A 13,483-nucleotide genomic window follows, 5' to 3' on the forward strand; every position below is an offset into this window, starting at 1 on the left:
TTCCCACCCCTAAAGCAGACACTGCATTTTCTTTACAGGACACACACGAGGAAGGGGCTTGAACTCCTGATTTTGCCAGACCTGTGGCATGAAGGCACAAAACCACTCTTTTAATTTTAAGGTTACAAAGATTCTTTCAATAATCATAATAATGACCTTTCCTGAATCTGTGCAGGTGTTTTCACCAGCCTGCAGCCAAAGCAAGGGAAGTGCTGGCACAAGCTGCAGGGTTTAATCAGACCCCAGAGCTCTGGGGTTGTGGCAGACTGGGGTTTCAGGCTGTGCTCCTGCACTGTCACTGCAGAACTTGTGCAGCACAGCCACTGAACGGGGTGTTTGGATGCAGAATTTATGCACAATAGCACCCAATGCACAGAATGAGCACAATAAATAAAATACACTGCAGAGGCATTGGAAGTAAACACAGGAGAAAATGTAAGGGAAAAAAATTAAGTGAACTATATTTATTAATGACATTTAACTGTGATAGCTCATTCCATAATTTCTCTGGTTACATGGCTTAACACCAGCAGCTTCTACTGCTCAGTAGTCCAGTGAGAAAAAGTTGTTCAAAAAGTTTTAATAAAAGCTGTAATTGGGGCAGTAGAACCTAAGGAGTTTTTCCTAGAAAAGAGAGAGAAGGGAAAAGGCAGAATGAGAGAGCAAAAGCAAAAGAGGAAAAGAAGAGAGAGTTAAAGAGAGAAGAGAGAGAAAGAAACAGAGAAAATATATCGACAAAAAAGCAAGACAGAAGAAGGAATATTTTCACTTCAGACTCTCTGCAGCAAGCTTGCTTTTGACTTTCATATTCTATTTAAAAATACAAAATTGGGAGCATTGAAAAAGAGTTCCCAAATTAGCTTTTTAATAGAGATGGGAAGTTAAAAGGGGCCAAGTCATGGGGGAAAAGCGATTCAGAATCACAGGCAGGGCAGCAGCAGCAGAGTGAGGCCAGAGCACGCCCCAGAGAGGAGGCAGCAAGTTCTATGAAGTGGTGACACTGTAAATCACAGAAAAATCTCTTATACCAGCAAAAGCCAAATGACATTTCTGGTTCTGCTTTCTTCTGAGCATCTGCAGAGGGAAAGAGCAAGTGGAGATATAGAGAGGCTTCAAAAGTGGAAAGCAGTTCTGAAACATCTAATAAAAATTCCGGATGTTTTGATATGTTCGAATTCTTACAGCCACTGAAAGTTTCTCACAGAAGTTTTAGGATTCACTTGGCACACTGATGTGTCCAGCACAGAACTCTGAATATCTGAAATCTGGAAATGCTGATGCTCTGTGTGCATGAGCTCCTCAGCTGCTCTGCACACACTGCACTGCAGATCACAAATGTTACTGGGGGAGGCTGGGCTTGGGGAGGGTTACTCAGGACCTGACATCCAGAAATTACTGTTATTTTTTAATAATTGCATTGAATTATCAGCAATCAGACCCTGAATTGGCTGGATCAGGCTGAGGTTTATTTGTATCTTAGAAAAAATTTCACCACTGAAATTGTGGTGAAGCACTGCAACAGCTGCCCAGGGAAGTGGAGGAATCACCACCCTGGAAGTTCCAAAAATCAGTAGGTGTGGCACTTTGTGATATGGTTTGGTGTCTGGTAGGATTCAGGCACAGGCTGGACTTCATGATCTTGGAGATCTTTTCCAGCCTTAATAATTCCGTGATCAGGGGGCTGGTTTCAGAGTTTCCAGAACCAGATCGTTGATTTGTTGAAATGTTGAGGATTTGGAGGTCCTTCCCTATTTTTATTTGTGGGGGGGTTTTTTTGTTTTGTTTTTGTTTGTTTTTTTGGTTTGGTTTTTTTTTTTTTTTTTTTTTTTGTTTGTTTGTTTGTTTTGTTTGTTTTTTTTTCCTGTAAAGTCTTGGTTTTAGAGCTCTGGGAAGAAATGGCTGCTGGTCACTGCTGGCTGTACCAAGTCCCTGCTTCCTTTATTTTACCAGAGGCACATCAGACCCCCCAGCACACACAGTGATGCACCTGGAGGAGCAGCAGCTTCTGCCCCTGACAGTGCAACCCCTGCAGCCCCTCCTCACACAGCCCCACCCCCCTTGTGCTGCCCTCTGCCCCGGGGGTCCCACACCCCGCTCCATCCCCTGTCCGTCCCTCTCTCCATCCCTGCCCGTCCCTCTCTCCATCCCGGGTCCCACACCCCTCTCCATCCCATTCCCATCTCTCCATCCTCAGGTCTCACACCCCGCTCCATCCCTGCCCGTCCCTCTCTCCATCCCCTGCCCGTCCCTCTCTCTATCCCTGCCCATCCCTCTCTCTATCCCTGCCCGTCCCTCTCTCCATCCCTGCCCGTCCCTCTCTCCATCCCTGCCCGTCCCTCTCTCCATCCCCTGCCCGTCCCTCTCTCTATCCCTGCCCATCCCTCTCTCCATCCCTGCCCCTCTATCCCTGCCCATCCCTCTCTCCATCCCTGCCCGTCCCTCTCTCCATCCCCTGCCCGTCCCTCTCTCTATCCCTGCCCGTCCCTCTCTCTATCCCTGCCCATCCCTCTCTCTATCCCTGCCCGTCCCTCTCTCCATCCCTGCCCGTCCCTCTCTCCATCCCAGCCGCGCCCGGCGCCGCTCGCTCCGGGTGACACCTGCCGGCGGCTCCGCGGGCGGGCGGCGGGCGGGGACGCGGCCGTGTGCGGGGAGCCCCCGCCGCCCCCCGCCCGCGCCGCCGCCGCTCCGCGCGGAGCTTCCCCGGCCCCGAGCACATCCCCCGGCCGACCGCGGCTGCTCGCCGGCCCCGAGCCCATCGCCGCTCTCCGCCGCGCGGTGCCACCGCTCCCCGCCGCTCCGCGTCCATCCCCATCCATCCCCATCGCTCCACGTCTCTCTCCATCTCTTCCTATCCCTCCCCATCGCTCCCTATCATCCCCATCTCTTCCCACCTCTCCCCATCGCTCCCGACCGCTCCGCATCCATCCCCATCTCTCTCCATCTCTCCCCATCCATCCCCACCTCTCCCCATCTCTTCCCATCTCTCCCCATCGCTCCCGACCGCGCCCCATCGCTTCCCACCGCTCCCCATCTCTCCACATCGCTCCCCATCCATCCCCACCTCTCTCCATCGCTCTCCACATCTCCCCATCGCTCCCCACCGCTCCCCATCGCTCCCCACCGCTCCCCATCGTTCCCCATAGCTCCCCACCGCTCCCCGTCTCTCTCCGCCGCCGCCCCGCGCCCGCGCACTCGGCGCAGCCCCGCGCTCCGCTCCCGGCAGCCGCATGGCCGCGGAGGCACCGGGCGGGCGGCCACGGCCGGGAGCGCCCTGCGGAGGTGAGGGGGTCCGCCGGGGGGGCGGGGGGCGGAGAGGGAGCGGCCCCGGAGCTGTGGGGGGCACGGAGACAGCGAGCCGGGGGTGTGCGGGGGACACCGGGACTCCGGCCCGGGGCTGCGGGGGACACGGGGACATCGGTCCGAGGGTGCGGGGACAGCGGCCCGGGGGTTCACCTGCGGGCGGGGCGGGGGCAGCGCAGGCAGCGCGGGCAGCAGTGCCCCCGGCCGCTCCCACCCCCGCGCCCCTCCCGCCGCTCGCCGCTCCATGCCGGCACAGCCCGGGCCAGCCCCGCACGGTCCGTTCCAGCCCCGCACAGCCCGGGCCAGCCCCGCACAGCCCGGGCCGGCCCCGCACAGATCGGGCCAGCCCCGCACAGCCCGGTACAGCCCCGCACAGCCCGGCACAGCCCCGCACAGCTCGAACCAGCCCCACACAGCCCCACACAGCCCCACACAGCCCCGCACAGCCCCGCACAGCTCGAACCAGCCCCGCACAGCTCGAACCAGCCCTGCACAGCTCGGACCAGCCCCGCACAGCCCATTCCAGCCCCGCACGGTCCGTTCCAGCCCCACACAGCCCCGCACAGCCCCGCACAGCCCGGCACAGCTCCGCACAGCTCGAACCAGCCCCACACAGCCCCGGCCAGCCCCGCACAGCCCATTCCAGCCCCGCACGGTCCGTTCCAGCCCCGCACAGCTCGAACCAGCCCCGCACAGCCCAATCCAGCCCCGCACGGTCCGTTCCTGCCCCGCGCTGCCGGCGATAAGCGCGGTGCTGCGCGGTGCGGTGATGGCGAGGCAGGCGAGCCCCGCTCGCACGTGCGCGGATCGCTCTGACTTTATGGAAGTCACCAACTCTCGCTGCGGAGCCTCAGGCAGCGCCGGGAGCTGCCCGGCCGAGCAGGGCAAGGCTGACTCGCTCTGATTTGGGCTTACGGTTATTTACTTAATGGAGATTCGACAGCAAACGGATAAATGAAAGAGGCTGCCGGGTCTCTGAGCGTGCTGAGCCCAACTCCTGCCCGTGGATGCTGAGGTGGTGTGGAGACAGGACTGGTAAGAGCTGCCAAGGAGCAGGGCAAGCCAGAACAGCGGGACGAGGGGAAAGGGAAAGGTGGTGGGAAGAAAGGTGGGAGAAGAAGGCAGGGAAAGATCGGTTTAAATCCGAAAGATTTCTTTTTAATCCTGAATGTAGCCTGCCGCCCTGGCCAAGGTGTTGGGTGTAGGTTTGTGATGCTGGAGGAACAGCTCGTTTTCTTGTCCAGAAGGAAACCCTCCTGCCTTGTCCCCGCCTGACCGGGGCCAGGAGGGACGCACAGGGAGCTGCGGGACAGAGCCGCGAAGTTCATCCCGTACTTTCCCCCCTCCGTCTCCCCTTTGGCACATTAGCATGCAGGGTCGGCTCTGGCGTGTATTTAACGACTCCATTTGCCAGCGCTGTGCCAGCTCACACCGCCCTTCCCCACCGGTTCCGCTCCGCTCCTGCACCGGGCGGCTCCAGCCCGGCCCGGCATCTCGGGATCCTCGGGATCTCTGGCATCTTTGGCATCTCCGGGATCTTTGGGATCTCCGGGATCCTCGGGACCGTTCCCAGCTAGGCTGGGCAGCGAGGGCAAAGCTGCGAGCAGTGCAGGAAGGGGAGGGGGCAGCGCCAAGGCAGCTCAGGCGAGAGAGGCTGGAAGAGGCTCGGTGCCGGCAGTAATGAGGGAGAAGCTGTTTAGTCATCTCTCTATATATACTTTCACAATGATGATCACATTTACTGATTACTCCTGACTGCATTTGGAGAGGGAGGCAGCAGGCAGGCAGCACAGCTCACCTTCCATCCCGAGGAGTCACTGCTGCCCTTCCTCCCCGCTCCCCACATCCAGCCCCACTTTTGGGCTTTCCTTGCCAGGTAAGGCAGCGCTGCGAGCGGCACCGCGGGGCTCTGGGCTGCTGGGAGGGAGGGAGGGACAGAGGGGACAACTTCGCATGCATTTATCCTCAGCCTGTTGCTTTTGCTCCTGAATCTCCCCAGCAGACTGAGGGGGTGAGCGTTTTGCAGAAAGTTTTATTTTCTGGTGTTGGTGCGAAGGGGAAGGAATGTGTGACTGACAGAAGACACCGAGGCTCTGGCTGACATATTTTGCTTTAAAGCAAAGGTCTCTTTGCTGCCTGAGCCTGACCTACCAAGGATAGGAGAGGGAAGAAGGAATCATCTCCAGGCTCTCCACTCCCATTAGCAGTGTCTCATCAGGAAACTTGCAGTGTGTTTATCGGTCCGATTTCAGAACAGCCCTGTCTGCTTCTAGAAAGGGAAACTGAGGTTTTGGGTTTGTCTCTGCTCACTTGAGATGATGAAGAGACATTGATCAGAGTGGCACTGCCGTGGGAGCCACAGTGGTAAGAACCCATCCTTTATTTCTGGAGCCTTTGGTGCTCCCAAGGCAGGCTGAGAGCTCGGAGCGGCTGCGGTGGGGTCAGGAGTGCTGGGAGGGGACAGAGGCTCCTGCTCAGCCTTTTCTATCAAATTTTGACGGTTCCATTGTCCCCATAGATATCTAAAGAAAACAGATCCTTTTCTCTACAGATACTTTTTTAAATCAGGAGGCAAATGATTCTATCTTGTGTACCAGGTCTTCTAAATGTCATCAGCAGGGTGCCGGTCTGCTGTGAACCAGTTCCTTTTAAATTACACTCAGAAATTATGGTAATTAAAATTAGAAATATGGATATAGCTAAATATATGCTTGTTAGAATTAGAGTGTGTCTGTTTTCTGTGAGAGCTCCAGAGACTGTCAACAGTACATTAGATTTTGAGTCCAGCCAATTGCTTTCCAGTCTAAACAGGCTGGTTAGCAGTTACCAAAATTCAAGCAGGCAGAAAAGGAGGATTCTTTCTACATCCTGTAATTCTACATTCTAGATAAACTGGTTACTTAATCTTTTTTTTGACTCAGCTCACATTGTGCAGGTCAGAATTATAAATCCAGTCCTGTCTCGCTCTCCCAATTTTCTATCACTTCCTTCAGGGAGTGGTAGAGTTCCAAGGACTCATGGACAAGAAAAAGCAAAACCTCTGTAACAGGGAATTTCAGTGCTCTTCTCACTCTTGGTCCTTCAGATAATTTACAGCTAATTCCTGTTCTGTGTGTTTTAAGGATCAAATGGCACAGATCCAGTGTAGCTCTGAGAATGAAGCTGGGTGCAGTCTTGTTCTAACCAGCTGCATCTCTTGGACCCAGAGAAATGGGAGCTAAACTCCCACAGAAGAATTCCCCTTTTTTTCTCTTTTGCTTTAATCTCCTGCCCCTTTCATAGCTGAGATATTTATAGCTTCCCCACATATACTGCCAGCATGAAAAGACCCATTTTATCTTTTAAAAATTGATTTAAAAATGTGTAAGGCACTTATGAGTTACCAGTGCTTCATTGGAACAATTATATGTGAAGTATTTATAGTGCCTGAGCAGCTAATGTAGGTAACCTGGAATCCACAACCAAAGTTATGAAAGTACAAAAGAGATTTCTAACGTGGTTCCCCTGAGAAATCAGGGGAGATGAGGATCCAGTGTGCTGAAACTGGTCAGGTCACCAGTCAGTGCTGGCAGAAGGACTCTGCTGGTGGTGCTAAGTGAGATTAAAACCCAGTTTGCCAGCAGGGAAAACAGGAGCAAGATGCCTTTTCTTGGTTTCTCAGTTATTTGCCTGTATGTATTTGGTGATTAATGGATGGAATCATTCTTATTTCGCTGACTCCTGTTTTTAAGTGTTTCACAGAAGTTGAAAGATCCACCACTGGTGGTGGGAGGCTGCAGTCTGAGCCCATAGAGCCCCTGGAGATGCCCTTCCAGCCAAGGGCTGGGGGAGCTTTTCAAAGTCAGGCAGAGCAAGTTTGCAGTGCTGAGCTGTGCCTGCCCCAGGCTGGCAGTTCACACAATGAATTCCCTCCTGGGGCAGAGGAAAAGCAGTGCTTTGTAACTCTGAGCCATCCTTTGGAGGGAAATCCTGGGAGATGTTTGCTCCAGCGCCGTGCAGATAAGCAAAGTGTCTCCTTGGGATAAGCATCACTCCGGTTATGACATGTTCCATAATTACAAAAGCTCCTCAGCAGCAGCGAGATGCTCGCACCAGGGATTTCAATTGTCCTTTCCACAGTGAAATTGCACAGGAAGATGCTCCACATTAAGGTGATGAATGTTAATTTGCCCCAAAGAGTAAGAGCATTTCTGTGAGCACTTCAGGCATTTCCACCACAGACTGATGCCATCATTTTTTATTCAGTATTTTGATGGCCCATCAGAATCAATAATGCTGCAGCCTTACTGGCTGGGATGGCAGCTTTCATGTGAGTTAAAAACTTCAGAGTAAAACTGCCTACAAAGATCCAATTAGGCTTTGAGGGCCTGAGTCAGTGGAATCAATGGAATTTCCATTGATAAATTGACTTTTGATAGGGCTCCTAATGCATCTGATGTAACAATGGCACCTTTCTCCAGATAATTTCATGGTAGAATTAGAAAAGCACTAGGGAAGTAAAAGTAAAAGCAAGTTAAAACAAAAGTTAAAGACTGCAAGAACTCTGACCCAAGATCAAAAAAGATAAAACAAATTCACAGCTAAATCAGAACACAAAAACTACTCAAACTTCAAGAGAACATTGGCCTCCGATGGCTGAGGATCTGGAAAACTTGGGATACTCCTCATCTGACAATCCAAGAGTGCAGTGAACATATTTTGTTTCAAGCCAGGAGTCCTTCAGTCCTTCAGCTGTAGGATTCTGTCCCTGGCAGCCAGGAAATAAGCAAAGCATCTTCCTGCTGGGAAGAAATTCTCCAGTTTTGGAGCCTTCCTTCATTCCGACGTTCCTGGTATTTGGCAGCTTCATCCATCAGCCTTCACACCTGGGATTGGAGGTTACTGGTGCTCAGGTCTTCTGAGCAATATTTCCACCAAAATCAGAATTTTCCTCTGCTCAGTGGAGGGCTGCAATACTTGCCAAGTGTAAACCCCACCTGTAAATAAAAAAGAGCAGCTGAAAACTGCTGCTGAGGCCAGGCCATGCATTAAAGATGGAAGAGAAATGGTAAAAACCAGAGAAAAATTTCCATTCCTTTCAACTGAAGATGTTCTTAGTGTGAGATTCAGAACATTCTGAACTTGTTGAGGACTGGAAACGCAGTTAAGCCCAGTCGTGGGTTTAGTGGCATATGATTCCACTGCAGGCTGATTTCACTGGAGTTGCCAGCTCTTTCTTGACAGCTGTAGTTAAACTGATGAGCACAGGAGGCTTACACCTGGGGAATTATGGATTAGTCTTGTTTGTGAGGAAGCAAATATAAATTACTGTGTTTATGCTACTTTTAAAATGCTTTTAATGAGGAATCATTTGCTATTCAAAATTTCAATCTATAATAATGCCATAACCCCGCTGAGCTGATTATCATGTGCCTGGCTCGAGATCATTCCTCACCTGGGAGGTGAGGGCGAGCAGTGGTTTGCAGTTCTCGTGTCTGTGCTGGTCCCGGGCTCCTGCTGCCGCGGGGCAGGACACCCCGCGTGACTGTGCTCTCCTCCTCTCCTCTGTTTCAGATGGAACTGCTCTGACTGCCAGCAGGACCCAGCAGCACCCCAAGGCTCGTCCCCAGTAACAGCCCGGGCTCAGCATGGCAGCGGGAGTGGCGGCGTGGCTGCCCTTCGCCAGGGCGGCTGCCATAGGATGGATGCCAGTGGCCAACTGCCCCATGCCGCTGGCTCCAGCGGAGAAGAACAAGAGGCAGGATGAGCTGATCATCCTCAATGTGAGCGGCAGGCGGTTCCAGACCTGGAGGACTACACTGGAGAGGTACCCCGACACTCTCCTGGGCAGCACGGAGAAGGAGTTCTTCTTCAACGAAGACACCAAGGAGTACTTCTTCGACCGGGACCCCGAGGTCTTCAGGTGCATCCTCAATTTTTACCGAACTGGCAAGCTGCACTACCCCAGGTATGAGTGCATCTCCGCCTACGACGAAGAGCTCGCCTTCTATGGGATCCTGCCCGAGATCATCGGGGACTGCTGCTACGAAGAGTACAAGGACAGGAAGCGGGAGAACGCGGAGCGGCTGATGGACGACAACGACTCGGAGAACAACCAGGAGGGCTCGGCGCCCTCGCTGACCTTCCGGCAGACCATGTGGCGAGCCTTCGAGAACCCCCACACCAGCACCTTGGCCTTAGTCTTCTACTACGTCACCGGCTTCTTCATCGCCGTCTCGGTGATCACCAACGTGGTGGAGACGGTGCCGTGCGGCAACACGCCGGGCAGCAAGGAGCTGCCGTGCGGGGAGCGCTACGCCGTGGCCTTCTTCTGCCTGGACACGGCCTGCGTGATGATCTTCACCGTGGAGTACCTGCTGCGGCTGTTCGCGGCGCCCAGCCGCTACCGCTTCGTGCGCAGCGTCATGAGCATCATCGACGTGGTGGCCATCATGCCCTACTACATCGGCCTGGTCATGACCAACAACGAGGATGTCAGCGGCGCCTTCGTCACCCTGAGGGTTTTTCGGGTTTTCAGGATTTTCAAGTTCTCCCGCCACTCCCAAGGCCTGCGAATCTTGGGCTACACGTTGAAGAGCTGTGCGTCCGAGCTTGGCTTTCTGCTCTTTTCCCTCACCATGGCAATCATCATCTTTGCAACTGTGATGTTTTACGCGGAGAAAGGGTCCTCGGCGAGCAAATTCACCAGTATTCCTGCTTCCTTTTGGTACACTATTGTAACCATGACAACACTGGGGTGAGTATTACTTTTCCTTTTCCTCAGCAGCAGGCAAGCATGTACTGGGAGCTTGACTCCAGCTCCTCCTCAGCATTTTCCTGGGTGCATGTTCGAGAAGGGGCTGGAAGTGTTGAGTGTTTGATTATTCCTTGCCTTACAACTTCTGCAATCCGTGTGCAGTTGTATAAAGCAGAAAAAGTGCTCCCACCCACTTTGCCATGGTAAACGAGTGCAGGAGGAGCAGAGCGCTGGAGTAGCAGGTTCTGACTCATTCCTGCAGGAGGGAAGGGCTGACCTGAGAGCTGGGGCTGGGACAGGAGCTCTGCTCTCCCTGCCCTGGGCTCCAGCCCTGCACTCCACGCACAGCTGCTCAGGGACCTGCTGGCTCTCCTTGCAGTGTCACTCATGCCAGGAAATGCAGAGTTGCTGAGTTCCAGTGGGTGCTGGGGGTCACTGTGCTGAAATACTCGGTGATGGCCAGGACACAATCTGGATTTCACTCCACTGGGCAGGATGGGGGCTTGTCTGTGCTTAGCTGTGGGTCTGAGAACCAGGAGTGCTGTGGCAGGGGCAGTAGAATTTCAAACATTCCCATGCTCAGGTACAAAGACAATGAAATCAAAGCAAGGAGAATCTTGCCTGGAGGGTTTTTCCCCTTGTATGTCATTTCTGTCTGGCAGATGTTGAGACTGAGATTGCAGATTCACATTTCTGCTGCCCCTGGGAGCAGAATGGCCAAACCCTCCCCTTACAAGGCTGTGTAGGGCAGTGGGCACTGCAGGCTGCTGCACAAAATCAGGATCGAGAGCAATCCCCTCATCCCACAAATCAGAGCAGCACAGGAAGTTTAGAGCTACTTTACAAAGAGTTTTCCCACTGGAGAGTTCACACAGTTTAATACTAGATGTAGACAATTCTCCTCCTTTTTTCTCTAAACTGCTTTTGATTTTAAACACTTCTCTGTGCCTATTATACATGAACAGGCTCACAGTAGCACTTTTAAATTATTAAAATCATAATTCAGCTGTCAGAAAGGCGCCGAATCTGGGCATATGACAACTGAAATCTGAATTTCTTCATTAAGTGCAAATGTATAACCTGTTAGTCATAGTCACCTAAAGATCTCTTATTCTTCCTTTTTAATATCTGAGCAAAGTTTATGGCAAAAGCTGTTCCTTACCCTGGGAAAGGCAGAGCTTAGAAATCAAAGCTGGGCTTTGCATCCCAGCACTGCCCCATGCTGCAGCTCAGTTTTCCAGGTTCTGACTGGTCCAGACTGGTCCAGACTGGTTGGTTCCCCCTCCTGCCCCCACCACAGTGTCTGATCAGCTCCAAGGGACACAGAGTCTCTGCACAGGCGAGAGGTGTGAAAATCCAGTTCTATTTTCAGATTCCTGTTCAGTAATGATCACATCCATCCCTGCACCCATTCCCACCTGTGCAGTTCCACCCCTGGGACAGGAGCTTGGGGTCAGGGGACAGTCCTTGGGGTCAGGGGATAGTCTCTGGGGTCGGGGAACAGTCCCTGGGGTCGGGGGACAGTTCCTGGGGTTGGCGACAGCTCCAGGACATGCAGAAGGAGCTGCAGGGGAGCTGGGCTCTGCTCCTGCCAGGCACTGGGGCCCTTCCCCTCCCTCCCTTCTGCTCACAGGGACAAACCCAGTGCCCCAAGGACCTCAGAGCATCTTCAGCTCGGTGTAATCACAGAAATCACAGAGGAACAAGTGTTAGAAATGAGCTGACATGGATTTAAGGAGTTAGACATTCAAACATGGCTTTGTAAGGGCTCATTGGGAAGGGAACTATAAAATGTCTTAAAACTGAGTCTTCTGGTGTGGGAGTCTTTGTGTTGGGATAGAAGACTGGGGACAAAACTCAAGCGCTCTGTACATGCTAAAAGTTACAGTTGCAGTTTATTGTATGAGAGTCTTGCTAAGAACTGCCCGGCACAGCCCAGAGCAGGACAAAGAGATAAAAGAGGGAAGAAAAGGGGCAATGGGTTAAAAGGGTGGATGGGTAGTAGAAGAGGGAGAGAGGAAGAATAGGAGGGAGGTAAGAGAGGGATAAGAAGAGAGAGTAAAGAGAGAGAAGAAGAAGAGAGACAGAGGTAAGAGGGAGGGAGAAAGGGAGAGAGAGCAAAGGCAGGAGGGAGAGTAAAAAGGGGCGATTTCCCGTCTTCTTCCATGATGAATATTCTAATTTCCACTAACCAATGTAATACAAGATAGAAATTCTGTAGCATTTACATAGAGCCTATAGGAATTCTTATATTACCATAGTGTGTTATACTTTAAACTCTAAAAACTGCTCTTTGGACCTTTGGGCTTGCTCTCTGGCAGAAGGCATTGTTCTATCAAGAGGGAATTACCTTCAGCAGGCCATCCTATTGTCTTATAGTTATTCAGTAACTAAGGCTTTCCTGTTACATCTTTCCCAACATTCTGGTATTGCTGATTTGGGATTTTCATTTTGGATTTTTTGGGATTTTGTTGTTTCCACCTTCCTGACTCTCCCTGTGTGGGGTGGGGTTAACCCTCCTGGGGGAGTTCACCACCCAGGGCTAACCCTCCTGGCCCCCTTCATGTCCCCAAAAATCCTCCCAGTTCTGGCAAACTGGCACTTTCAGACAATATTTCATCCACATCTCCCTTCAGAAGTCCTTTCAATGGGTTTGGAAGGATCCTGTTGCTAATGAGAGTCCTGGCAATTCCTCCTGCCAGGAATGCAGCCAAGGTCTCCAACTGCTCCCAGCCCATCAGCCTTGCCCTCCCAGTGCTTGGGCCCAGCAGCACTCAGAGCTTTTATAGAGATACTCAGCATCTCCTGCCTTTTGCCCTTAGTAAATCAGCCAGCATTTAAAACAAGAAGCTATGAAGCACAACAGTTTTTAACTCAAAACCATATATATATACATAGAGAGAGTTTGTTTTCACCACCAGTACCACCATCACCACCAATCCACCATCAGATAAGTGGAGGTTTCCCTGAGGCTGGAACCCCAGCTGCTTTGGCAATGCCTCAGAGCAGTGATCTGGAACATGCAGGATAACTTTCCGCTGTTACTAAGATTAGCTCTGTTTGTGTAAAACAAAAGTTTGCTGACAACAAACAAGCAAAGCCAACAGTAGGAGACCCTGAACCTCCCACTGCACTGAGCATCAGCTGCTCTCCCGGATTCCCAGGGAATTCCTTTGGGATACAATTGCAATTCCAGACTGACCCATTAATAAAAGGCAATAAAAATGCATTTCTTCTCGAAGGTGAAACCCAGCACCAATAAATAACCCTGGTTTGGGTGGGGGCAGCGTGCAGATCAGTTCAGAGGAGTTCAGGCTGGCTTCTGGCTCCTTAGGCAGCTAACAGCCCAGGGAGACAGGTACAGCAGAGAGGGAACCAAAGCAAAGCAATTCAATTACACTGACCTGCATCTCCAGTCCCTCTGCTGTGCTCATCAGCCCTGCTTTA

The 13,483-nt window shown here is 52.2% G+C and overlaps 2 protein-coding genes across 2 annotated transcripts in view; one reads left to right on the forward strand and one right to left on the reverse strand.

Moving 5' to 3' along the window:
* Positions 1 to 610: 610 nt before the first annotated feature.
* On the reverse strand, positions 611 to 3,546 carry LOC130263543 (uncharacterized). The gene is made up of 2 exons (XM_056511119.1): positions 3,102 to 3,546; positions 611 to 624 (listed from the first exon to the last, which is right to left on the reverse strand). Exons 1-2 carry the CDS (start codon positions 3,544 to 3,546, stop codon positions 611 to 613), a joined length of 459 nt encoding a protein of 152 aa, XP_056367094.1.
* The window catches only part of KCND3 (potassium voltage-gated channel subfamily D member 3), a 101,744-nt gene continuing 91,340 nt past the window's right edge, over positions 3,080 to 13,483 (forward strand). Inside the window, exons 1-2 of the mRNA XM_056511631.1 lie at positions 3,080 to 3,279; positions 8,854 to 10,036. Of these exons, the coding sequence (XP_056367606.1) occupies positions 8,928 to 10,036 (1,109 nt within the window). The 5' untranslated portion in view covers positions 3,080 to 3,279; positions 8,854 to 8,927. The remainder of the gene's footprint in view (positions 3,280 to 8,853; positions 10,037 to 13,483) is intronic.

Source organism: Oenanthe melanoleuca, chromosome 26 (genome assembly GCF_029582105.1).
Source record: "Oenanthe melanoleuca isolate GR-GAL-2019-014 chromosome 26, OMel1.0, whole genome shotgun sequence".
NCBI classification, from domain to species: domain Eukaryota; kingdom Metazoa; phylum Chordata; class Aves; order Passeriformes; family Muscicapidae; genus Oenanthe; species Oenanthe melanoleuca.